The 26267-nt window shown below is 56.1% G+C and overlaps 1 protein-coding gene across 17 annotated transcripts in view; it reads left to right on the top strand.

The window, feature by feature from the left end:
• The window catches only part of Dysf (dysferlin), a 207386-nt gene that overhangs the window by 86784 nt on the left and 94335 nt on the right, over positions 1 to 26267 (top strand). For all 17 annotated transcript variants that reach the window (XM_046432413.2, XM_046432409.2, XM_046432411.2 and 14 more), the window contains 12 exons: positions 458 to 574; positions 1755 to 1932; positions 2532 to 2656; positions 4454 to 4560; positions 9786 to 9978; positions 11993 to 12148; positions 15483 to 15614; positions 15699 to 15865; positions 16620 to 16734; positions 17006 to 17111; positions 17364 to 17506; positions 19180 to 19353. In XM_046432413.2, the coding sequence (XP_046288369.1) occupies positions 458 to 574; positions 1755 to 1932; positions 2532 to 2656; positions 4454 to 4560; positions 9786 to 9978; positions 11993 to 12148; positions 15483 to 15614; positions 15699 to 15865; positions 16620 to 16734; positions 17006 to 17111; positions 17364 to 17506; positions 19180 to 19353 (1713 nt within the window). The remainder of the gene's footprint in view (positions 1 to 457; positions 575 to 1754; positions 1933 to 2531; positions 2657 to 4453; positions 4561 to 9785; positions 9979 to 11992; positions 12149 to 15482; positions 15615 to 15698; positions 15866 to 16619; positions 16735 to 17005; positions 17112 to 17363; positions 17507 to 19179; positions 19354 to 26267) is intronic.

Here is a 26267-nt window from a genome sequence, read left to right as displayed (position 1 = left end):
TGAGCTGCTGGAGCACCAGGTCCCCAGGCCCCTCGGGTGCCCAGGCTGGCCTGTGGGGGTCTTCCAGCCTGGCCTGCAGCAGCTAGGCCCAGCCTAGACTCCAGGGTCAGCAGGCATCCCTTCAGAGAATTCTCCTTCTGTCTGGCCCGGTCCTGGCTCCTTCTTCCTGCGTGTCCCCCTCTGCCTGTGCCTCAGGAGCGCTCTGATCTTTTCACTGTCCCGGTCCCTTAGACACTCAGGCCACACTCCCTGGGGTTGATTGGAGGCTGGTACAACCAATCTGCTCAGTGACTTGGCACAGTCCCTGAACTCTCTGGGCCATGACATCCTCACCTGCTGTCATGGGTTGGCTCAGGAATCTCCTAGGAGATGAACTGGGTGCTAGATTGTCCCCCTTTCCTTCCCTTCCTCCCTCCCCCTTGACCCCTCATTTTTGTGACCTGACCTCCCCTCACAGGGGGAAGGTGTGGCCTACCGAGGCCGGCTTCTGGTGTCCCTGGAGACCAAGCTGGTAGAGCAGCACAGTGAGCAGAAGGTGGAGGACCTCGCCGCAGACGACATTCTCCGGGTGGAGGTGAGGGGCACTCTGGGAGAAGGGCGGGTCCCTGCTGGGGACAGACAGGGCAAGGTGACCAACTGGGTGTCATGGCAGAGGGAGGACTCAGTTCTGCCTCATGCTCATCGGGCCTTCACCTCTCTGGGTCTCAGCATCTCAGGTGTCAACTGGGAAAAATTCAACACCTACCCTGCGCCCTGGGAGGAATGTTCAGCAGCTTAAAGAAGATAAATGAAAATATATGGAAAGCCCAGAGCTCAATGCAAAATGAGATGATGTTCTATGATAATGATGTAGACATAGCTTTGAAGTCAACTAAACAATGACCATGTGTCAGATATCGTGCTAGCGATCCTTCTGATGTCCTCAAGTCTTCCCAGAACCCCGTGAGGGCTCGGTTGTTATTGCCTCCATTTTATAGAGGAGGAAACTGAGGCTCAGATATATCAGAGCAACCAATGGTAGAACTGGCCCATGAGTCCTGGCTGTACCACTTACCAGCTGTATCAGTTTTCCTCTCTGTAAGGTGGGCATAATAATGACAAGATTGTGGGGACAAGTGAATCAATGTATGCATGCAAGAAGCACTTGCTCTCAACATTCTCCTAAAACCTTATAGCAGTTTAATCCTTCTTCGCTCTGCCATGAAGGGAATCAAAGAGTCACGTTGGTTCAAGTCACATGTGACTGAGTGCCTACCATGTCCTCAGCCCTGTTCCCAGAGAGGACAGTGAGATTCACTGCTCCCAAGCCTGTGGCCAAGAGTGCCGCAGAGCTGGCTGGCGTGGTGGGGACCCTGAGTGGCGAGGGGCAGGAGCTCTGGGCAGTGACCTGGTGGTTGAGAGCGTTCAGCTCACTGAGTGGCGGGGGAGGTTCCAGGCTGCCCCCAAGGGGCACCGCGGGAGCCCTTGCTCGGCTGACGTGGTGATGCCGTTGCTGCTGGTTCGGATTAAGGAGCAGCATGACCTTGGGGGAGCAGATCTTATTGGGGAAATGTGGCCAAACACACAGAGCTGGCATGCATTTGTTCAGTCAGTAACCAAATCTGGATGCTGTTTCTGAGTTGGACTGATTTGCCCGTCATCAGTCCAGCCAGGAGTCTCCGGGTGCTGGTCATGGCCAGGGCCTGCCAGACACGTGACCCTCCTCTACCTTGGGTGTCTTCATCGTGACCCTCCTGCCCGCTCTCTGCCCTCAGAAGTACCTCCGGAGGCGCAAGTACTCCCTCTTTGCCGCCTTCTACTCGGCTTCCATGCTGCAGGACGTGGACGACGCCATCCAGTTTGAGGTCAGCATTGGGAACTATGGGAACAAGTTCGACACCACCTGCCTGCCGCTGGCCTCCACCACCCAGTACAGCCGGGCGGTCTTTGATGGTGAGGCCCGAGATTTGGCTCCTGGATGAGACCCGGATCATAGAGCAGGGGCCGCACCCCGAGTCCTGCCTCCTGTGCAAGGCTGCGGGAGGCTCCAGGCACCGGCCCTGGCAGACTGTTTGGGGTGACCCCAGCTCTGCTGCCTGTGCTGCCTCCCGCGGTGCCCCTGCAGGTGGGGCCCCGCTGTCAGAGCCCACAGCCCGACTCCTGGAGCAGCTGTGGTTCACTGATCCTGACCCAACCAGATCATTATACATCAGTCGGAGTCTGCTGAGCTTGGCTTGGAGACTTGGGAGATGTGGGCTGGGATTTCCCTGCAGGGCTGTGCTAACCACCCCTCTGTTTGATATGCTAAGGAGCCCCAGGGAACCACAGCTCAGGCAGCTGGTTTGGATGTTGGGGAACACAGATCACACCATGTGTGTCCAAGGGGGTTCTTAGGAGGGAAGGGGGAACAGGCACCTGTCTCCCTCCCACCCTTGGTCCCCTTCCCAATGATGCCAGTTGCAGCTCTGAGTGTCCGGGGGTCTGAGCTCTGCAGAGCTGTGTGCCACCTGCCCTTGGCTTCTGCCCAGTACTCAACCTCCTCTGGCCTCCAGGGTGCCACTACTACTACTTACCCTGGGGCAACGTGAAGCCTGTGGTGGTGCTGTCATCCTACTGGGAGGACATTAGCCACAGAGTGGAGACTCAGAACCAGCTGCTCAGGATCGCTGACCGACTGGTAAGTGGAGGCCTGCCCTAAGCCGTGTGCATGGCCCCTGCCCTGCCCTGGGTGTCTGCAGACTTGTCCACTGGCAGTGTGTCTGCGTATGTGTGCGTGCGTGTGTGCATGTGCGCACATACACACACACACACACGCACACTACTATGCCCAGTGAATTTTAGGGCCTTTTGTCCTCTCTGTGTCCTGCAAAGTTAGGCTTGTGGTCCTGTCCTACATGCTGAGAAGAGGAGGTCACAACAGTCCTGGGAAGCACCAGTCTGATGTGGGAGGAAACAGAGAAAGAGAGAGGGAGGGGGAGAGACAGACAGACAGACAGGAAAGGGCTGAGAAGGACAGAGCTCAGCACTGGTCCACGTTGGATGCCTTTTGACTCAGCACACACAAGAGCTGGTGCTAGAAACTTCTTGCTAGAAGCCAGAAACTCAAAGTGAACAGGGAGCTGCCCCATCCTCAGGAGGTTGGTGTGGTAAAGGAGGGTGAGGGCCCCACGAGCCTCTCACTCTGAAGCTTCAGGGTGGCAGAGGGAGAGGCTTGGGGCTCAGAGCAGAGCCGCCAGGGAGCACTGGGAGGTGTCGCAGGCACTCGAGGGGCCCCTGTCCAGTGGGGGGACAAGGGAAGTGGAGCTCTGCTGGGGCCCTAGGAGGATGATGAGGCCATGGGAAGGGGACGACCTTCGAGGGGCAATTGCAGGACCTGGGCTACAAGGCCTTGGTGGCTTCTTGGATTTGGGGAGATGAAACACCAAGCAGTGACTTTGGTGGCTGGGGAACTGGGAAGCAGGGAGAAGAGCAGCGTACAGGGGTGGGTGGCAGGTTCTGTTCTGGAGGTGAGGAGGGAGGCTGTCTGCATGTGCTGGGGGCCGTGGGCCTGGTGCTCAGCCAGGAGTTGAGGAGAGTCAATCGTAAGAGGACAGAGGCCAAGGGAGGGGAGAAGGGGATTGGAGAGGCCTGGGCATATCTGTGGATGAGCACAGGTGGAAAGAGGGGCTGGAAGGAGTGCAGGCCAAGGCGAGCCGCCATAGTGCCTATCACTTCCTTGAGACTGGCGGTTCTAGGGGGAAGGAAGACCAGCAAAGACCAAGAGGAGGAGAATTCAGAGTTGACACGGAACAAGAGCCAACTGTTCTGATTTGTCATTGTCTGCAGACTTCAAGAGAGCAGGGACTGTGTTTTCTATCTATCTAGTGTCCATCCTTAGGCTGGTGGTGCTGGGCCAAAGTACAAGTCAAGAAGGCTGATGGATGGGGAGGGATGTATGGTGGACTGAGGGACAGACCTGGGCCTGACAACGTATTCCAAGAACAATCCTCACCTCTTGGCTTGGGGCTGAACCCATGGAGAGGTCTGGGGAAGAGTGCCAGGAGGGGGCCAGATGCAGTTCAGCCAAAATCCAGGCCATGGGGGTTTGGAGAAGGCCTCCCCGTGATTGGAGGTAGCTGAACTGCTCCTGAGAGTCAGTAGTAGAATCTTCAAAGGAAAGAGGTTCCAGGCTCAGAGAGGACCATGGGAAGTCAGACCTGGCTTGAAGGTGCCGGGTGAGGAGCAGGCTGCATTCATATCCATTGACGGCCCCTGAGAGCACGTGAGCTTCTCGTGTCTGTGTGAGGCTGAAGTTTCCACCTTGGGAATTGTGGAGAATCCTGGAAGGTTCTTGGGCCAGGCCAGTGCTGGTTGGTTGGGTCTGGGCTCTGCTTTCTCTGTTTAATCCTTTTTGGTTCAGGGCCTGGGGGTTGGGTCCAGTATATACTTTCTGTTCCATGGTGACACTCCTGACCCTTGCCTGCCTGTTCCACAGGAAGCTGGCCTGGAGCAGGTCCACCTGGCCCTGAAGGCCCAGTGTTCCACTGAGGACATGAACTCCCTGGTGACTCAGCTGATGGATGAGCTCATCGCAGACTGCAGGTAGGGGGTACCTGATGCCCATGGCGCCTGCCTCCCCTGGCTCGGCAGGGCCAGTTCCCTGGGAGTGTTCGTGTGTGGCAGTGAGTGGCCGCACGTCTCCCAGCCACACTTGGCCAGCAGTCCGGCCCGTGCTGAGTCCAAAGGTGGTAGAGTCAGTGCGGGGAGTTGAAAAGGTGACATTTAGAGCAGGTCATAAATCTCCCGGCAGCAGCGGCAGCTGTGGGCGGGGGCGGCCCTGCTCACCTGAATGGGGAGCATTGTGTCTCTGATCCCCGACCTCTTATTTCCCTGATGGAATCTCCAGGAGAAGCTGGTGGAGGGTGGGGGCGGGGAGTGGCGGGGGTGGGGGTGGGGGGGACGGCGCCCCTCCTTCCCCCAAGGCCATGTCGGGACCACAGTTTCTGTTTAGCCTTCTATTGACACGACTGATTGTCAACTTCAGGAAGAGGGGGTCTTGGGAGTGATGGAGAACAGAGGTGCCAAGGCCCAGCAGAGGGGACACATGCCAGCATCTTTTCCACTGCTGGCTGGGTTTAGGGGAGCCACTCCAAAGGGAGCTTTGAACTTCAACTTACCATGAAGAATAACTAACTTTATAATAACTTTATAATATCTACAAAGTGCCAGGAAGTTAGGAAGAACTTAATCATGGTAGCTGTCATTATTGTTAAGAAGAAGAGATGGCTGGAGACTTAGGCCCTGGCCCCTTTAACTAGCTTTGTGACTTTAGGTAGCGCCACTTCTCCGGACCTCAGTTTCTCAGCTGTTAAATGGACTTAATAAGCAGTTGCCCTTCTCCTTTCTGTGGGGTTAAGTGTGAGTATGTGCAAATGTCACCTGTGCCCCTCCCCCTCTGGGCCTCACTCATCACCCTCCCCGACCTGGCTGTAGAGTCCTGTTGAATGTATTAGAGAACGGCTCCTGTGCGGGGGACCCTGGCAACCGTGCCGCCTGCCACAGCGCCCCTTCTGGTCCTTTATACCCCGGTTAGGAAGTGTATCTTTATCAAAGTGTTACCCTAAAGACACTCCCCCTCATGCGGGCGGGTGGAATTCCAGACAGGTCATTCATCCATTCTCCGAAACTTCTGGAAGCCTGGCAGGCTGAGTGCCAGGCACATTGACAAGGCGCAATGTCAGCCCTCCGGGGGGTGATGGATGCAAAAATGAAACATGAAGTGAGCGTGCCGGGGAGGGAGAGCCCGCGCTGTGGCAGCTCCGAGCAGGTGCATCTAATTCCAACAGATCCCGTTCAGGGAAGCTTCCCAGAGCAGGGCTGGCCCGTGTGAACCTAGAGGGGGAGGAGAGGGACTGCCCAAGCAGAGACTCAGAAGCCTGAACTTCAGAAGCTGGAACCAGGCTGCCTCCAGGGGCGTGAGGGAGAAGCTGATGCCCCACGGGGTGGGCCTTAGGGGCCTGCTGGAGCTCAGGTGGCTGGCGATAAGTGCTGGGATTCGGATGTTCGTTCAGGATGAGGATGGAGTGGTGGTGGTGGTGACAAGTGGGTGCTGGGGGACCAAGTGAAGGGAGAGTGGACATAAGGCTGTGTGGGTGAGTTGTGACAAGGCCACTGAGGTCCTAGGCTGGGATAGGTGGGGCCTGAGGGAAGCAGAGGGCAGCGTGGACACTCTAGGAGGCACTGTGATGACAGCCTCGTGTCGTGCCAGGCACTATTCTAAGGAATTGCACATGTATTAATCATCGCAGTAGGAAGCAGAAACGATCCCCATCTTACCCATGAGGAAACTGAGTCACGGGGAGGTTGATTAACCTGCCCAGATTCACATGTCACGAATGCGGGGGAGCCCCTTGATGTGCTGTCCTATCATGGACAGAATTTGACAGTGGATTGGATATGGAGGCCAAAGAAGGGTCCAGAAAGGACCCCTGCTCTGGTCAGGGCAGCTGTGTGGGTGTTGGGGCCATTCTCTGAGGAAGTCAGCAGAAAGAGAAGCAGGCAGAGGGGCGATGAGGTATCAGGACAGGCCGTGTGCAGGGGACATCTGTGAGGAACCTGGCTTGGGGTCTGGGAGGAGGAAGATGAGATGAGCTGGCAGGGCATGCAAGGCATGGTCAGCACAGGGGTGGGCTGCAGCTGTGGGGTGGGCTCACAGGCGGTCCCTGTATCCCACCAGCCCACACCTGCAGAATGTGCCCCATAGCACAGCCTGGGGGCTGGGGGGCAGGGCTAGAGTTTTCCCTGTAGTGCTTCTCCTGACTCAGGAGGGGCAGACCTTGGCAGGTCTACGGTGCCTGGAACATTTGAGACCCAGGTCCTGGACTGCCTTAAGTGCCCTCCTCTGAACTCTGCTCTTTGGAGGATTTGGCTAAAAACACTTCTGCCGTATCTGGCCCTTGGAGTTTCTACCCTGGGGGTAGCAGGGTGGCCAGGTCCTTCCAGGGATATTGGTGCCAGCTCAGGAGCTTGGGAGGGGAGCTGGGTTCCCACCCTCCTGGGAATGCACACAAGTGGGTCCCCAGAGGAGGAATTCCAGGCCTCAGGACTGATTCCTTCAGGCATCCCCTGATGTTACAGAGCAGCCCCGGGGCCTCAGTGAGAGGCCTTCCTCCTGCTCTGCCACTGGGCACAGACCCAGCTGACAAGCAAGGTATCCAGCTACCTCGTGCCCAAGCCAGGGTGCCAGGGCTGACCACAGCTGCTCGCCGAGTCTCTCAGCGGCCCTGCCCACATCTCCAGCATCAGTGCCCCTTGTTCCAGCTCAGGCCCAGCCAGCTGTCTCTCTGGGCTAACGGTGTCCACTTTGTTCTTTCTGGCCAGCCTTTTCCTCTGACCTCTAGACCCATGGCCCCAACAGCTATGCTGTGTCTGTGACTGTACAGGCCCTGGGCACACTTTATCACCCCACCCCTTGTGTCTTCTTCTGGATTCATCATTCCCAGAAACCATGCTGGGTACTTGGGCCAGCTCTGAGTGTCCCCCTTCCTCTCTCCCCCCACTAGTCGTCACTCTGCCTCTCCACCTCCTCCTTCTTTTCTTCCCCTCCAGCCTCCTCACTTATTGTCTTCAGGATGGTGCCATGCCCACCTCCTCTGCAGCCCCGAAGTGGCTCCTACTACACTTCGGAGAAAGTCTCAGCCCTCATCCTAGTGAGCGCCCCTCTCTGTCCCCACCATCTGCCTCATGGATCCCCATCCTTTTGCATCTCTGTGCACCCCCTCCCCAACCATACATGTTCTCCTTGCCTCTGTGTCCAAAGCTCTTCCCACTCAGCTGGGCCTGACTAGCTCCTGTGGCCCTCCAAGGTGCAGGTGGGAACCACTTCTTCCAGGAGGGACTCCTGACTCTATAGGCTGCTCTGTGGGACTTGAGACCCCTCTCAGGTTTGTCCCCTAGAGAGAGAGCAGGGCGGGATCTCCTCTTTGGGTAGTCTTCAGCTCAGCTGAGGCCCAGCAGCACCATTGCTGAGTGAAAGGAACGACCCCAAGCCAGTTCATCTCTCAGGCTGCACACTCCCTTCCTGGTGGCTGTTCCCCTACAGTCACCCACTTGGTCCTGCAGGGGCAGGCAGCCAGCAACTTGTGAGCAGCCAGCTCTGGTCTCCTCTTAGCAGATCCTTGCGCTCAGGGCCACTAGATGTTGATTTCCAAGTCAGCCAGAGGTAGCAGGGCGTCTGCCATTGTTTTAAGGCTGGGGTGCAGCATCCCATTGCCTCGTCTTGCCTGTCTCCCCTTCTTTCTGTACCCCCTGCCTTGGGCTTTCCCAGGATGGGAGCATCTTGTTAGTGGCGCTCACGGGTCCCGCCTGCTTCTCGCGGATCTTGGCCAGGCTGGGGCTTCCATGAAAATCTCCCTCTGGTGGTCTGTAGCACAGTCCCTCCCAGCTTCCGACCCAGGCTGGGCGCATAAATCACCCCGGTTGGCTTGCGGCTCTCCTACCCTGTCGCCCGCCGCCCCCAGCCCCGCTCCGGGGCCTCACCCGGCCAGCCGGCCCGGGCAGCCCCGTCCGCGGCACCCTCGGGGCAGTAAATATTATATTACTACAGGGTGTGCAGTACGTGACCTGAGACAGGCCCCGGGGCTTAAGTTTCCCCGAGAAGGAGTTCGCCTCCTGCTCCCCCCCACCCTAAAAATTCAATTAAAAAAAATAACAGGAAAAATGTAGTGCGCCGAGGGCTGCCAGAGTGGTGGATCTGGCGGCGGCGGTGCCGCTGCGCTCCGGCGGTAATTGGTTCTGCATAGCTCGGGGAAATTGGCAGAAAAATAAATCAGCCGGGAGCCGGGAGTCCAGACGCTGCGGGGAGGGGAGTAGGAGGGGGCGCTGCAAGCGAGCGGTGGGAGCAGACCTGGCGGCTTTGACTAATGTCCTGTTGGGGAGTCAAGGGCTCGCCCGGGGGTGGGGTGGGGGCGGGGCACCCCCATGCTCCAGCAGGGACAGGCAGGAGGGGGTCTCCTTGGTGTAAGAGCGCACAGACGCCACCACTCGATCCGATCCTGCGTGACCCTTGCTGGTGGAGGGACCTGAGACTTGGGAGTGGTGTGGAGCAGCCCTAGGAAGGACTTTTAGGGAGCCCCTGCGGGAAGTGGGTGTATGTATGCGTGCGCATGTCAGAGTTCTTTGCTTCCAAGCAAGGTTGAGTTTAAACCTAACTCCACACTTGGGGCTCAGGGCTGTGTTTTGAGGGCTGCATGTAGCCCCACCATGTCTCCTAAAGCTTCCCCAGGCAGAGCGTCTGGGAGGGGTGTTGTGGGCCGCCCCGGGTGGACACATCTGTATTATTGGTGGCGGGCCTCCGCACGGCGTCTGCAGTGGCTTGTCAGGGGTTCATAAATTTCTTTCTTGGAGAAAGTGTGTGCACAACGCAGAAACGATTTGTTTCAGTGTAGGGCAACTTAGTGTTGGGGCCTCTGCCTAGGAGGATGCAGGGACAGGATGCAGACTCTCTGGTCCTCTGAGAGCTTGCAGTCACCTGTGGCGAGGGGACAGGCAAAAGCACTCATCAGACAAGGGGTTGAGGGTGAGCCCCAAACAGGTGGCCCCAGAATAAAGGGCTTTAGGCTTCGGAATGGGAGGTAGGAGGGCAGACAAAGTTGGGGAAGCTTTCTGGAGGAGCTGAGGGTCACAGAGGGAGCCGTTCATGTCGATGAGGCTGGAGAAGGCGCTGTGCAGACAGGCCTTCTCTTGTGGGGCTGTGCACATGTGTACTTGTGTGTACACACATATGTGTGCTTGGACTTGGGGCAGCTTTGGCCTTCTGTCTCTCACAGCCAGCCCCTGAGTGATGTCCATGAGATACCTTCTGCCACCCACCTGGACCAGTACCTGTTCCGACTGCGTACCCGCCACCTGAGCCAAATCACTGAGGCTGCACTGGCCCTGAAGCTTGGGCAAATTGAGCTCTCTGCTGCCCTGGAGCAGGCTGAGGACTGGCTCCTGCGTCTCCGTGTCCTGGCAGAGGAGGTAGTTAACCCTGCAGGGTGCTGCTTTCCTTTGCTGTCCTGTTGCCTGGAACATTGGAACTGGGTGTGGGGGGTGGGCACTGTCTGAAGCATGATCCAACCTTGGCTCCACTGCTGGGGGGAGACCTTAGGCAGAGGACCCAATCTCTTTGAGACTCAATATAGGCATTTGCAGAAGAAGAAGAGAGGATACAACAGGATTCTGGGTGTTATGGGGCACAGCACAGAGCCAGGTATATAGTAGGTAGTCAATAAATGCCCCCAACCCACTAAAGGATGGTAGAGACAGTGCTAGAACCAGAATTCAGGGTGTCTGGCTCTAGGTCCCTGCTTCCCCAGGGACCTGACTTCTTCCTGCCAACCGGTACCTGTCTGTACCTGGTTTCCAACCTGCCTCTCACAGGTCCAGTGTTTCCTGCTCTCCTAGATGCCTTTGAGCCCCTGGCCTGGGGAGGATGGATTGCTGTAACTCTGAACTTTGTTGTATCTTAGAATTGGCTCCAGTTTATCTTTGGGGCACCCTTTCCCCACATGCATACCCTTCCCCTGGTCTGTGAGGCCAGATGTTATCAACTGAGTTCCTGGGCAAGCAGGCAAGCCAGGGAGGGGTTTGTTGAGAATGAGAAGGATCTGCTTACAGGTCATGGGCAGACACAGCTGCTGCCCACTCTGACCAGAGCCATGTGGGATCCCCAGGTAGGAGATGGAGGTGGTGAGAAGGGATGCCTCCAGAAGAGCAGGCTGCCAGAGGGCCTTCTGGAGCAGCAGGTTGTCAAGGGGAAGTGGGGAAGGCTGTTTAGGAAGGGGTGCTGGGCCCTGGATGCCTCCCTGGGTGGCCTGCCGACACGTGGCCAGTTCCTTGGGGACATGCTGTGTGTCTCAGCCATTGACCAGCCTCTCACAGTGGTGGGGACCATCCTGAGGTTTGGTCTCTGGCTGCATCTATAATCTTGCCCTAGGCTGATGCTGAACAGAGCACAGATTAGAATATAGCAGGGAGGATTAAGGTCAAATGGGAGCTCTTACTGTAAGGGATCTGGAGGGAGAGCTCTGCTCAGACTTGTGTATGCATCAGAAGCTCTAGAGTTCCTGACCCCTTCACCCCAGGTCTGGGATGGAGCCTGAGAATTTGTGTTTCTAACAAGATCCTGGGAACTCCTGCTGCGCCTGGGGGACACACTTTGAACCCCTGGCATGGTGGTTGGGAACACATATCTGGAGGCAGAAAAACCTGAGTTGTCTCCTAACCTCTCTAAGCCCGAATTTCCGTACCTGTCAAATGGGGAAGCCCTTCCTGCCTCCTGGGCTGTTGCAGGGATTAAGTGAAACAGTGCATGTGACAGGTTAGTGAGTGCCCCAGGAGCATGGACTTTCAGCAACAGACCTGGGTAGAGAGCCAGCCCCGTGGCTCACCATCCTTGGAAGCAGATGGACCCTTTCCCAACCAGTGCTTTCTCCAGAGTGTGCAACGGGCAGTTGTCCCTCATGGCTAGAAGCCTCCAGGGCTCAGAGCCTGACCCTTCTGTTCCAAGTTAGTCCTTCTGTTCCAGACCAGGCCTCAAAGGTCCCCTGTTAGAGGGAGGAGTGCCCTCTGGGAAGATGTGCACCTTCTCTGGATTTGCTGTTGCCCTCTGGATTGAGGAAGGGGAGTCTGGTCCCTTAAGTGTAATACTCATCCCCAAGAACATCTGCCCAGTAGATGGGACATAAGAACTGAAGCTCTGGCTCCAGGCAGGAGTGACTCTTCCTGGAAACCTGTGTTCTGCTTCCGGTGTGAGCTGGGGGCAGCCTCATGCCCTGTCCTCTGGGGGATGCGAGCCGCTGGAGACTCAGCCCGCCCTGGAGGTCAAGGGGAAGTCCAGGAGTGGGTGGTGTGTGGATGGAGGCTGCTGAGGAGAGGTCTTTTGGCCTCTGGGTCAGAGGTCAGCTCACAGTGCTGTGCCACTGTGAAGTGTGGGCTTGGGCATGTCACTGGTCACTGTGGCCAGCCACCCTGACGGCCACCTTTTCTCCAGCCCCAGAACAGCTTGCCGGACGTCATCATCTGGATGCTGCAGGGAGACAAGCGTGTAGCCTACCAGAGGGTGCCGGCCCACGAAGTCCTCTTCTCCAGGCGCGGGGCCAGCTACTGTGGCAAGAATTGTGGGAAGCTGCAGACCATTTTTCTGAAAGTGAGTTTTCCTCTCTCCAGGTCATGATTGCACTTCTCAGTTCAAAGCTTTCCTCCTACTTCATCCCTTTCCTGTTCCTGGACCTGGGGTTCTGGTCCTGGAAGAGAAGGCGCTTTGGTCAAAATGACTTTTGTTTTTCCTCTGTCCCTCACAAAGTCCCCAGAATCCATGCTTATGGTCTAGAAGGTGCGAACGTTGGAGCTGGAATCATGGGACCCTGGGAATGAATGAAGAGGAGTCTGTGGTCCCAGGCTGTGAGGGCGGGTTGCAGATCTCTGAGGCTGTTCTTGCCCTGTAGGGCAGGTCCCTTGTAGAGAGGGCCTGGCCACCAGCCGTCCACATCCTGGCACAGACCTGGCTGCACACCCTGCATGATGCCACCCCCCTACTCCAGCGGGAGCCATACTGGGGTTCAAGTTCTTCACTGCTGGGAAGGCTGGTGTCTGGGGCTTGGGTTGTGCCTGTGACTCAGAACCCTCAGAGGGAGCAGAGACTGCTGCCCTCAGTCTCCCCCAGCCTGCTCCCTCCACGTCTTCTCTTGGGGGACCCACCAGCCTTGGTGATAGGGAGGTGAGCGAGTGTTTGGGGAGGGGCCACCTACCCTCCTGGGTGAATGTGGGGACCCAGGGCCAAGGCTGCTTTGGTCAGGGGACTGTGGAGAGGTCTTTTGGCCTCTGAGTCAGAACACAGTGGCAATTCCCCTCTGGGCTGTGGCCCTGCAGGCCCAAGGGGAAGGTCCCTCTGTGAAGCTGCCATTCAGGCTGCCCTGCTAGAGGCTGAATGGCCCGGAAGCAGGCCTACTCTACCACTTCCTGTTCCCTCTGCAGTCAGGGCCTACTCAGCCTCAGCTGCCTCCTTTACCCCAGCCTGGTCCAACTTCCCAAAGCCCCTTTGCTTCCCCACGTCTCTCCTCCCACCTCATCTCTTTCAGTAAGTCATTGTTGATCAACCTTAGCCTTGAACCCTCTGAGTAGAGCCCTCTGTGCTCTTGACCCCTTCATATACTGGCCAGCCATTCTTATTGCTCCCTATGTGGGTGGAGATGATAGGCTTTAGCTGGGCAGCGTGTACACTTATTTCTAGGGCTGACTAGTACTCTGTGTGGCCTTGGGCAGGTTGCCTAACCTCTCTGAACTGCCCATTTTCTTCTCACCTATATAATGAGGATAAGGCTATCAACTTCATAGGTTTTGAGGACTGAATTAGATAACCCAGGTAATGGACCTTGCTGCACCTAGGTGATCAATGGATATTAGTGTCTGCCCTCTTCTTCCCTTTTCCTGTGGTAGAGATCCCAGGCTCCACAGGTACCTGGATTAGAGGCCAACCCATGGGCAGGGATGGGCGTATCTGCACGTAGGGTCATTGGTACTTCAGAGGAGAAGCCAGCTTTGCCAAGTGTGTGTGTGTGTGTGTGTGTGTGTGTGTGTGTGTGTGTGTGTGGCAGGGGATTGCCCCACAATCTGCTCATATGTTACCTGGGGCGTGTCCTTGTGTGATCCTAACCTCTAGGTCTGACCAAGAATCTCCCTCCTAAGCCAGTTCTCTGCTCATGGGGCAGACAGGAGAGGAAATGGAGGAGTGACCCCATTTGGGGGGCTGGCCAGGGAAGGCTGTGTGCTGAGAGTCGAGGTGTGGACACAGAGGCACACCTGGGGGACTCCCTGGGACAGATTGAGTTCTGGCTCTGACCTCTTGGCCCTGTAGCCACAGCCAAATGCAAACTGAAAATTTTCCCTGATTCTAAGCAAGGAAAAAAAAAAAAAAAGATACAGAATTGTTTCTCGAAGTCTTCCCCACTGAGTTTATGAGCCCCGCCAGTAGCTCCTGAGCAAGCTCTACAAAAATGTTGGCAGCAGAGACCAAGAAAACACTGGTGTTTCTTAACTTAAACCAAAGTTGGAAAAAATGAGCACCAGCAGAGAGGGAGAGGAGCCCCAAACTAGACATTTCTTTATTTGCTGTTGCTATTTTGGGTCGGGCAGGCTGGCCCTGTCTGGGGGAGGGCAAGGGAGAGAGCTGGGGGTAGGTGGGGGAGGGGGGCCAGGCATTCCTGCCATCTCCCTGGGGCTGGTGGTTTGGAGGGGAAAAGGCAGCTAACCACCCTCCGGGACAGGACAGCTGAAGCCATCAGCTGTGGGGAGGTTTCCAGGGGGTGACACGTGGGATCAGGGGCTCCTTCAGGCTTCACCAGGGTGAACAGAAGCAGAGGGTCTGGGAAGTGTGAGATGGTCACTGCCCAGGCCTGGCCAGCACCACTTCCTGTGCCTCCTTCCTGTACTGACTCCCGCTAGGGGTCCAGCCCTCCCCATCAGCCTGGGACCTTGGCCTTGGCTTCCCACTCTTCGTCTGAACCCCCAGAGCTTCCTGTTCCTCTCTCTTGACTCCCTGTCCTAGAGGACATACTCTTCTGAGCTCATGCACATGGGGCCTAGGTACTTCATGTGTCACCTCCTGTATGGGGACCGTGTGTTATTTATTCTAAGAGTGAAAGACTTCTGTTTCTCACTCCATATCTCACTTTGGGCTTTAGTCAAATGGTGAAGTGATCATAGAAAATGTTTATTTTTTTTTAGGTTGGGTTATTGCGGTTATTCAGTTTTGGCAGAGTGTCTGAAGGTTTCAGGATTAAAAGCACTTGAAGACCAGTAAATAGTGGTTAACATGCTGATAAGCACTTGAAAATGTAGGGATATTAGATGGTACACTAACGTCTGGCTAAAATATGAAATACTGAGAACGAAATGAAATGGCCTTAATTTCTTCCTCTTCCAGGCCTGTGTCGTTGTGTTTCCTTTAAAGACAAATTCTAGAATGGTTCTTCTGTCTCGGAGGATAGCCACATATGGCTCTTTAAATTTAAATTAATTAAATCAAATAATTCAATCCCTCAGTCACACCAGCCACAGTTCAAGTGCTCATTAGCCACATGGGACTTGTGGCTACCATATTGGACAGTGCAGATAGAAACTATTTTCCACTGTAGCAGAAGATTCCATAAGACAGTGCTATTCTGAAGACAATGGGATTGAGGAGAATGGAATTGTGAGAGAAGGGGAAGATGAAGGACCCTGACGTAGACATGGTCCCTCTTTGCAGAGAGCTCCTGGGTGGGGACAATGTAGTCTTCTTTGATGAGAAGGAATTTTGGCAGGGGAGACAGTTCTTCTACATTCCAGTTCCCTGAAATTCTAAGTTGTCCATCAGGCGTTGGTCAACATTGAGGGGCTATTGAGCTGGTATGTCCAAACCTGGAGGACCCCAGTCCCCACCCCAGTTGGGACATCCTGATCCTGAAAGGGAATGTGAGTTTCTATCCTTCTCTGTTGCCTAGTATCCAATGGAGAAGGTACCTGGGGCCCGGATGCCTGTGCAGATACGAGTCAAGCTCTGGTTTGGGCTTTCTGTGGATGAGAAGGAGTTCAACCAGTTTGCCGAGGGCAAGCTGTCTGTCTTTGCCGAAACTGTGAGTGCCCACCACCTGGCCCCTGCCTCCCCCTGAACCTGCGGGACCTGCCGCAGCCCAAAGTACTTCTCTTTCTCCCTCCAGTATGAGAACCAGACCAAGCTGGCCCTGGTTGGGAACTGGGGCACCACGGGCCTTACCTACCCCAAGTTTTCTGACGTCAGGGGCAAGATCAAGTTACCCAAAGACAGCTTCCGCCCCTCTGCTGGCTGGGCCTGGGCTGGAGATTGGTTCGTGTGTCCAGAAAAGACGTGAGTTGTGGGCAGGGTAGTCTTGTGAGGGTTGGCTGCCCGCCAGCCACCGTCCCCTCTGCCCCAGCAACTTTCTTTCAGAGTCCCCAGCTCTGTCAACTCCTCTGCCTCCTGCTACACTGGTCACTAGAACTGTGGCTGTCCCAGGACTTGGGCTCACTATGCAGTGTTCCTTCTGGAAGCTCTCTAATACCGAGAAGGCCCTTTATTACGAAGCCCCCATTTGACTTGGCCTTGTGCTCCATGACACCATGGACAAGCTCTTTCTGCTCCTCGTGTAATAATTCTTGGGTTGCAGGCAGCTCACATGTTCCCCCAGGGGTCCCTCCCAGATTGACATCATCTTTCTCCATCCACGTTGCCATCCCTGTCTCTCTTCCCGTTGGGTTGATGTTTGGGAATTTAAAAAAAAAATTAAATTATAACATATAATCTAAAGTCAAGCACTCGGACCAAGTGTGCAGTTAGATAACACCTTACATTTCTAGGACTATCTGTTGTGCTTCAACTACCCACCTAGCTTTTGGTGCCTTTGACTGGCCCCCCTCTCTCTTTCTTTATCTTGGGTGATATATTCTTTTCGCCATGAACGAGGTGCCCCTGGGTCTCCTTTTGCTCTGGTCTCTTGCACCCTCCCCTCTGTCTGTCTTGGAGTGAGGCTGATGTGCAGGTTGGCCAAGGCAGGGTGCTCTCCTGGAGGTGATGGGCGGATGGGGGCCTCTTCAGCAGCGGCTCTGACTGGCCTCCCCCATAGCTTGCTCCATGATGCTGATGCTGGTCACCTGAGCTTCGTGGAGGAGGTGTTTGAGAACCAGACCCGGCTCCCCGGGGGCCAGTGGATCTACATGAGTGACAACTACACTGATGTGGTAAGGAGGTGGACCAACTGTCCAGGACTCTAGGGAAAGCTGCCCCACCCATCCCCTGAGCCCCAGGAGGGGTCTATGGCTCAGAGAAGGCTGGGACATCTTCTGTCCTGCTTGCACCTGCTGAGTCTCCATGTTCTGGGTTCTAGAAGAATAGGAGTCCTGAGTCACATGGGTCTCGGGGGCTCTGCCATTCTGTCTGGGGCTTCTTTTCTGGGCCCCTGCTGAAGACTGTCTGATTTTCTCACACTTGCCTTTCCTGATTTGTCCCTAGAATGGAGAGAAGGTGCTTCCGAAGGATGACATTGAGTGCCCACTGGGGTGGAAGTGGGAAGATGAGGAATGGTCCACGGACCTCAACCGGGCTGTCGATGAACAAGGTAGGCCACCTGTGCAGCCTGGTGAGCCCCCCACATCCTGGTGAGCTCAAGGTGTGCTGGTGAGGACCACTGAGTGCCAGAGCCCCTTGGCCTGAGGCACTGGCTTTCACTGTAGTATATCTCCTCTTCAAGTGACAAATTAGGGCCAAGAGTCACTGGCTGCTTGAGTCTGTGAGCATGCCCCAGTTGAAGAGATGGCCTCAGGAGAGATGGAGAATTATTGGGCAATGGGTGACTGGTGTCCTCCTCCAGGCTGGGAGTACAGCATCACTATCCCTCCGGACCGAAAGCCGAGGCACTGGGTCCCTGCAGAGAAGATGTACTACACACACCGACGGCGGCGCTGGGTCCGCCTGCGCAGGAGGGACCTCAGCCAGATGGAAGCACTGAACAGGGTGAGCTGGTAGGGGGGTGAGGACTGGGAGAGGCACTCCTGGTTGCAGGAGGTTGGGGTACAGGTGCAGACACCTGTGTGCACACAGATACATGCAGGTGTGCATGTGACATGCGTCGGCACTTGGGACTCATTGCAGCTGCTCACAGATCACACCCAACACACGCAGTGATCACATCCAGCACATGTACAGACGACTCCTAGTACCTAGGTATGCAGATCCCACAGACACAGCATATCCACGTAGCAAGCCTACCCCAGGGGTTCACATACAGGGTTCCCCTGCAGCCCCAGCAGGTGCAGAGCGACCCCAGGAGTAGGCACAGCTTCCTAAAAGCAGAATCCATGACATGGCTTTGGCTCCAGTCCCTAAAGACTGTGTTCTCAGGAGGGAGAGGGGAAAGGATGTGCCTTGGGGAGGGGCCCACGTTGGACCACAGAATCCTCCTCATCTGGCAGGCAAGGGGGCTGGATTGGCATCTTCCTAGCTGTCTGTCATTGGCTGAAGGCTGCTGGGGCATGCTGGGATACAGACCTCCCCAGCATGGTGGCTCTTAGCAGGCTCTAAGCAGGCAGCTGCAGGGAACTTGGAACCACCTGACTTGTTTGCAGGGTGCGAGCATGGTGAAGGGATAAGGATGGGCTCCGTCAGCATGTACCCAAGGACGGGACCCCATCCCACAGGACACAGACAGGGCCAGAGTGCACACGTATGAGCACACATGACACATGCCCTTGCTCCAGAGTCACACAGATGCCCAAGTTCCGCATGGCCTCAGTGCCTGCCTCCCCTGGACCCTCCTGGTCTCCCTCCTTCCTTCCCAAGTGCGCTTTTGAATTTTGGCCCAAGAACCCAGGCTTCCACCAGTCTAAGTGTATGTAGCCTTTGGCATGACCCAGGTTCCTTCCTCTCTTTTGAGCCTAGAATCTAAAGAGGAATGTCTCTGGGTCTGGGGAGAAGAAGCGTTTGGGTAATTAGCTGTTGCTGCTGCTGTGAGCCAGGCACACAGTGCTCTCCCTGACGGGCTGGTTGTCAGAGGTAGGGCCTGGCCAGACCCCTTAGCCTTCCCTTCTTCCTGGAGGGGAGGCAGCTGACCTCCAGGACTGGCCTTTGTCACTGCTTGTGGCTCTAGATAGCCTCAGGCTACTTTCTCCCAGGAGCTGGGGCGAGAGGCTTCCAGATTTCCTCTGGGGCTGGGAGAGGGGCCTCTTGGAACAAGTGCAGGGGGTCTCCACAGCTCACCTGGATCCCACCTCCTGGGGAAACAGGATCTTTGTTTTGCCTCTGAACTACAGGCCCACTTCTATTTTTATAAGCTGGGAATATGAAGAAGAAGAAAAAGGAAATGACAAGAAACCCCTGGATTTATGCAACCCTCCCCTAATTCAAATCAGCGAGCATCCCCAGAGCCAGGGTTTCCACCACTGCTGCATCACCTTCCCCTCCTGCGGGCTCTCCTTGCAGCCACGGAGCCTCCTCTCCCCTCCTGATGTTTTCACCTAGAGGTCTTGTTGCTCCAGATGCTTCTCAAAGCCCCCCTCCTCCAGGCAGCCCTCCCAGGTTTTCCTACCTGGTCTGCACTGCTGTGGGAGTCTGTGGGGAGGCACAGCTGGGTCCTGGACGCCCCACAGGCCTAGCAACTGGCCTCTAAGCCGCCCTGTTCTCCCGTGCAGCACAGGCAGGCGGAGGCGGAGGGCGAGGGCTGGGAGTATGCCTCTCTCTTTGGCTGGAAGTTCCACCTCGAATATCGCAAGACGGATGCTTTTCGCCGCCGTCGCTGGCGCCGCCGCATGGAGCCACTGGAGAAGACGGGGCCAGCAGCTGTGTTTGCCCTCGAGGGGGCTCTGGTAGGTGGGGCTGCACCTGTCTGGGGTCTGGCTTGCTTTCCCAGGGCTTTCCAGGGGCTGATGGGGGAGGGGCATGGGAGCCCCCAGGTTAGTTTTTTGTTTTTTTGGATGTGACATTGGCCAGTCATCCTGTCTGGGTGTTGTCCTAAAATAAAATAGTCTCTTTCTCCTTCTTTGAGTAGTAAGTAGTCGAGAGGGAGGGGCCTTCGCTTCTGATCACCTGATCGCCAGGACTGGAGCCAAGGGACCCTGATCTTCTTAAAGAGGCTGGTTGGCATGGAGGTGGGAGGCCCAAGGCACTGTAGTAGCTAGAGATGTCGGATGACCCTGGGATGCCCTTGGTTGTCCTGAGGCAGGGATTATGCTCACAGGCTTCTCAGGTACATGGGGAGAGATGAACTTTAGCACCTGAGCCTGTAAAGTGCAGTTCTGCAACCAGTGGCACTGGAATCAGTTCAAGATTACCCATAGTCTGGGTGATGGACTCCCCCAAAGAGATGAGCAGACGCGTCCTGGAGAGTCTGAGTGGGGACCCTCAGGCCAGTGATATATAGCTTGTGCCCTGCAGATTCCCAGGGGTGGAAGTAGAGGCCTGACTGTGGTGCCCCCTCTGAAATCGAGCTGTGAGCATGTGACCCCCATGGGGGCTCTGGCTGGGACCCCAGAGAGCAGGTCTCACAGCTGCACTGGCTGATGGGACATGAAGCCATCCATGGGAAGCCAGCCACATGTGCCTGTGTATGTCTAATGGACACCAAGGACATAGCCATGGTGTGGCCTAGTCTCCAGGGCTGAGAGGCTACAGCGGGTGGGCCCAGGATCTGATGGGAGTCGAAGCCAGCAGTGGCCATGAGGGAGTGAACAGAAGTCTGCCACTCTCAGGCCATGATGGTGAGCCAGGCCCAGCCATGGGAAGAGGAGCGGAAACCCTCCACTGGTCAGATAATGTCTGAGAATCCAGAGGAAGCCTGCTCTCGAGTTCCTGGGCCAAGTCTTGGGGAGGTTGAGGGGAGACAGCAGAGCCTGGGCTCTCTGGTTGCTGAACTGGTCCTCAGGCCAGCTCAGGAGCAAGGTAGGAGGGGGCAGGGCTGCTGTCTGGTGACCCCTTTTGTCCTGAGTCAGAAAGGGCCTGGCCCAGGACTGGGCAGGGCCTGGGATAGTCACGTGACTCCAACTGAGCATGGTGGGAAAAGACCTCCAGGAAGGCCTGGGTCTCGGTCAGGCGGGGTCTGGTTCGGCCAGGCAGACACCGTGAGTAACCAGCACTTGCTTCCATCAAAGGGAGACTCAACTCAATGGGCTAAAGAGACAAGGGGGCTTATGGGCTCTCTTAGCCCGGAAGCACCCAGGAGGTAGGCAGGGCATCAGGGTGGCAGGAGATCCAGGTTCGCACGGTGTCCCCAGGACTCACACCTGCCTTGACCTCATCTCATACTGGCTGTCTCCCTGGTGGCAAAGATGATGCTGGTGACCAAAGGCTGACCTCCTCGTGACAGCCCACGAAGCCCTGCTCCATCAGCTAGTACAGCCCACCTCCCTGCTGGAGACCCCAGAGGGCTGCTTTCTCAAAAGTGCTAATGAAAGTCTCCAAGCGACTGGCTCCACCTGGTCATGTACCTGAGTCAGGCCCTGCACCTGAGGGAATGGAGGGTTCTGATTGGCCATCCGGGTCCGTGGCCCTGCTCTGTGATTGACAGTACCACTGCCAGGAGAGAGGAGCTTCTGAAAACAGAGCTGGGCAGAGAGCTCAGATGGCAGCAGCTGAGTGCTCCTCAGTGGGCTGTGGGGGAGCCACTGTGGGGGGTGGGGCAGCCGCGCGCTCTGGTCAGAACTGAACTTTGGGAGCACCAGTCAGGGTGGAGACGGAGAATGCCCATCGGGGCCATCAGGAGTTTGGGGTAGAAATCCACGGGTGAGGTGACCCTCTGGGGCAGAGGGAGATGGAGCGGCAGGGGAGGGAAGAATGAAAGGGTAGATGGAGGGGCACCACTGGTGGGCCTGGGGCTGCAGTGAGTTCTCGGCTGGCCCCGGAGAGCCTGATGCACACACCTGGTGTAGTGCTGTGTGAATACAGATCTGGCGGCTGTCTACCAGGTGGCCTGAGGCAGGGAGGTGGGAGTGTGGGGGCTGAGCATCAGCTGGGAGGGGATGGGGCCAGGAAGGGAGGGGGGTGCAAGGCCAGAGGTGCCCCGGGACTCATGGATGGGAGTGTGGATGGGTGCTGGGGCTGGTGGGACCTGGAGGAGGAAGGTGAGGAAGGCTGGGGACCTGCTGCCAAGCTTTCGTGGCTCAGTGACTGGGAGAATGGGGGAGCCTTTCCCAGAAACAGAGAAACCAACTCTTTTATTCTTTATGTGGGAGAAAATGTCACCAGACATCATTGCAATCAAGTGTCAAGTCGACAAAGGGGAGGTGATGGATTACAATTCAAATGTGACCTGGCTGTGGCTGTGATATGCGGAAGAAGCCAGGGGCCACCAAGTCCTCTGAGTCCTGGGAGAACGGGGGCTGCGGTAGAGAACAGAGAGAGCCAGTGGTTTGGGAGGATGCATCCCACATACCTGGAGTGGGAAGACCGCAGAGTTTTGGAAAGTCCTAGGTGGGTCCAGCATTTGGACAGAGACACAGGCCCAGTTGACAATAACTGACTGGACCATACTCCGAGTGAGCTGAGCCCCTATCAGCCCCAACACACATCCTCCCTCCCCCCACGAACACACTCCTCTCTCCCAGTCACCTTTACACACTTCCTGCCACAACAAGGGATAGTCTGGGTTCTTTCCTTGAGCCCCACTATCCTTGCTCTGGACATACTGATGCCCCAGCGAGTGACTGGGTCTAAAGCCCATCTCACATCTTGGGACAGATGGTCCCAAGATTTTCTGGTGCCAGGACCCTGCTGCCTTACCTGAGTGCTGGTCCTTGCTCACAGTCCCAATGTCATTTTTTGTGTGTGAGTGTGGGGGTGGGTACTGGAGGTTGAGCACAGAGGCACTGGACCACTGAGCCACATCCCCAGCCCTATTTTGTATTTTATTTAGAGACAGGGTCTCACTGAGTTGCTCAAAGCCTCACTTTTGCTGAGGCTGGCTCTGAACTCAAGATCCTCCTGCCTCAGCCTCCCGAGCTGCTGGGATGACAGGTGTGTGCCACTGCGCCCAGCTCCAGCGTCTCTTGATGTGCTGGTGAAAGCTTGGTGAGATGGGCAGCGCTTCTGAGTGTGCAGGTGTGCTCTGGACTCTGCTTCCTCTGCCCACAGGCTGTGGACAGGTCACTCATGCGTTTAGGGAGTCTGTTATTTCACTCATGAAAGGAACTGCACCCTAGGGTCATGGTCAGGGTTAACAGGGACGCATGTAGAGAAGTTCTCCTCTGACTTGAACAAAGGAGCCAGTCAGGGGATCTTGTTAAAATGCAGACTCTGATTCAGTATCCAGGCAGGTCCCCAGAGTCTCACTTCACAGAGAGAGGCAGGGCCTGTTCACACCTGGCTGAAGGTATGTGGCCAGCATCTTGGATAGGGAGGCAGGACAAGATGACCTATTCTCCCTATTCCTTGGTGGGACAGAAATGATATTCTAATACTCCTCTGGTCTGGCCCGTGGGGAGGGCCTGTGTGATTAGGACAAGAAATGATCACAGTGAGCTCCAGGGAGGAGCTGGAGGGAGGATGCGTGCTTCCGGGGTGACTGTTTGATGAGGGGCGGCTTCTTGGTGGAGGGGACTGGAGGCAGACTTTGAAGGAGCCAGTGAAGGACAGTGGGAGGGGGGCGGTAGCCTTCCTGGTACCTTGATGTCTGGGCCCAAGCACAGGCCTGGTGATGCCCACGGCCTTCCACTACCCCTCCCCTGGCCTGTGTGTCCACCGGAGGGCTGGGCCTGGCTGGCTAGCCCCCTTCTGGAAGACGTCTGCTTGGAAGGGAGGCCCTGTCTGCTCATTAGCACGGGCAGCCTTTCCCTGAAACCTTCGGCAGGGGCCAAGCCTGGCTCCCTCTGCGGAGCGGGAGGCCCTGGCTCCGTCTGCTAATCGTCTGCTGTCTCCATCCCGAGCATTATTTTATTTTCGTATTATTCTTTTTCCAGCTAATATCCTGGCATTCCCAAAGACACCGGGTTTCATAATCTTCCTGGCGTTCCCAGGAGTTGGGAAGCGGAGCACAAAGCCGCTATTATAGCGCGTTCCATCCAGCCTCCCTCTCCTTGCCCCACACCCCTTGCTGCCGCCGCAGCCACCACCGCCGGCTCCCACCCAGTCACCCCCTCCTGACGCCACCGGCCTCTCTGGGAACTCTGGTGACGGCTGCTGGGATGAGCTCACGGAATCTGTCCTGTCGCCCTTGCCCTGGGCCTGCCCTCCGCGCAAGGATTTTTCCAAGCCCTGCCTCTGCTCAGCCCTGAGGGTTTCCTCAGGAGGCAGGAGGGGAGGAGGTGGACCAGCAACGTGTGCTCAGAGCCTTGGAGCTTTTCAGAGCTGGGAGGAACTTTCGTGTTCTGAGGATGTCCTCAAACAGACTCCTGAGCTGCAGGAGCCTTTTGAAATCGGATGCAAAGTTATGCACGTGTGTGTGCGCACAAGTGCGCAATCTGCGAATGCGTGTGTATGGTTTGCATGTTCGGGTATGTAATGGCTAAATTGTGGTGTAAGGTCCTGGGTTTTATCCACCTCATTAGGGGATCCAGGACCCCAAAGGGGACAGAATCACTAAAATCTATTTAATCACGTGCCAAAACCCAAAGTGAGACAATCTGTATTATCTCATTTTATCCTCGTGGTGACCCTAGAAGGCTGGCATCTATTATCAGCCCCATTTTACAGTCAAGGAGACTGAGGCTCTAGTTGGGCTACAGTAGCCACTAGTCACATGTGGCTATTTAAACGGACATCTAAAGTAATATAAAGAGAATTCAGTTCCGAGTGAGACCAGACACATCTTGAGCACACAGTGGCCGCACGAGCTGGCCCAGGATGGTACATCATTGCAGAAAGTTCTACTGGACAGTGCGACTCTAGAACAGCTCTGAGATCCAAATGTCAGCACAGAAGAAACTGAGTCCTGAGAAGTGGGAGCATGGGTCAGTATTAGAAGCAAGGTCAGACAGCCGGCTCTTCTGTCTCCTCTCCCCAGATGTCTCCTGACCATTGGCCAAATGGGTAATTTCACCCGCTTTTTATAAGTCACTTTTATAAGAGCAAAAGTTCGTCCTCACCCATCGAGAGCCCTTCAGGGTGGGACATGGCAGCTGAGCAGCTGGCTGTGGCCCTTGGCCGGATCCCCACTCCGCCTTATAGCCAGGAGGCTTGGCTTCCCTGGGGCAGTTGGGCAGCTAGAGAAGCATCTCCCCTCCACCCTGGGTAGCACCCACCTCCAAAGCCTGCAGTTGTTGGTAGAGGCCTGAGTTCTGCCCTGAAGTAGAGAGGACCCAGAAAGACAGGTGTCCCGAGCCTGGGCCACAGGCATGGAAGGGCAGTTGGGAGTTGAAAGTTCTGGGGAGGGGATCATGGAGAAGCAGTTTCCAGAATGGAGTGATTCGAGATCAGAGCTGGCTGACAAGGAGGCCAGCTGTGGGTGGGCGCTGGGGTGTGTGGGAGTGTCTGCCTGCCACCTGGATGGAGCCATGCGGTGTGCTGGGCCAGTCCTCAGGCACCGTTCCCAGAGCTGGCGCTCTGAGCCAGGCTAGTGCCCGGGAGGTGTGAGGGGTTTGCTTGGTTAGTTAACCCAGGCCTGAGCAGGGGCTGGGGCTGGGGCTGGGCTGTTGGAAGGCAACTCTGTGCAGCCCAGGTTTCTTGTTCCTGTCCCCTACCTGACATTGTGCTGGAAGCGGGTGCTTGATGGCTCTCCGCTCCTCCCTGTCTCCCTGGCTCTCTTCCAGAGAAAGAAATGTGGGCAAGTGCTCTAAATGCGTGGACTCCGGGTCTATCTTGCCCAGATTGGGATGCTAAACTCTGGAGGACCCAATTGCCAGACAGAATGGCAGCCACATTTTGTTGGGCAGAGGTGTCAGGTGCCCCCCTGTATACACAAGGGTCTGGCTCCATGATTTCTAGGGGACTGTATAATTTATTGTCTGGTGTGGAACACTATTAATGATCATGCTGGCTAAACAGGCATGAGTGGGGCCGTTCCAGGCAAAGTGGGACATACAGTTGTCCTAATTACCGAGGCACGCTGGCCCGGGATAAAACCTGCCAGAGAGCTCTTTGCACCCTGCACATGTGGAGATGTGGAAACCCTGGAGGGACACACACACACATGCCCTCGCCAGCCCACACGTGGCACTGTGGATTCTCCAGGTTTCCTCATTCCACTCCCACATCCCCAGTGGCCAGCCAGTAGTTTTGCAAGGAGTTTAGCATCTGCTTCCAAGCGCTGGCTCCAGCTGTAAATGAAATGGGGTTGCACCCTCGCCTGCTATTCTACTTAAGGTTGCAATCAGCCCTGATTAGGAAGGGAGTTCTGCTCGTTCCTCTCTTCCATTCCCTCTTTTAAAAGCTTCTCCTCGCTTGGCTGCGGCTGCTGGCCTGTGTGGGGTTTCCCGCCAAGCTCCAGGGCAGTGAAGCGGGTTCCCTACAGTCCTGACTTGGTACTCAGTCCTCTGCAGCTCCAGAGCTTGGCTTAGATGCTCTGAGCTCTGATGGGGAAGCAGGTGTTGTTAGGAAAAAGCCTTGAGCAGGTTGGCCATGGAGACCTTTGATTCTGCCCGCTAAATTTGCTGTGTAATCTCAGGGTAGACATTGGTCTCTCTGGTCCTCAGTTTTCTCACTGATTATCAGATGGGGGATGATAATGACACAACACCAATAATAACCTCCCCCTTATAGAGCAGGGGTTGGTGAAGCACGGCCTACAGGCCAAATCTGGCCTTCTGCCTGTTTTTGTAAATAAGGGTTCCTCGGCAGACAGACGGTGTGGTCA

The sequence above is a fragment of the Marmota monax genome, unplaced genomic scaffold, assembly GCF_021218885.2.
Source record: "Marmota monax isolate L192 unplaced genomic scaffold, Marmota_monax_Labrador192_F-V1.1 WCK01_AAM20220418_F8-fsc00106, whole genome shotgun sequence".
NCBI classification, from domain to species: Eukaryota; Metazoa; Chordata; class Mammalia; order Rodentia; family Sciuridae; genus Marmota; species Marmota monax.
This window is presented reverse-complemented; position numbering and strand designations above follow the sequence as displayed.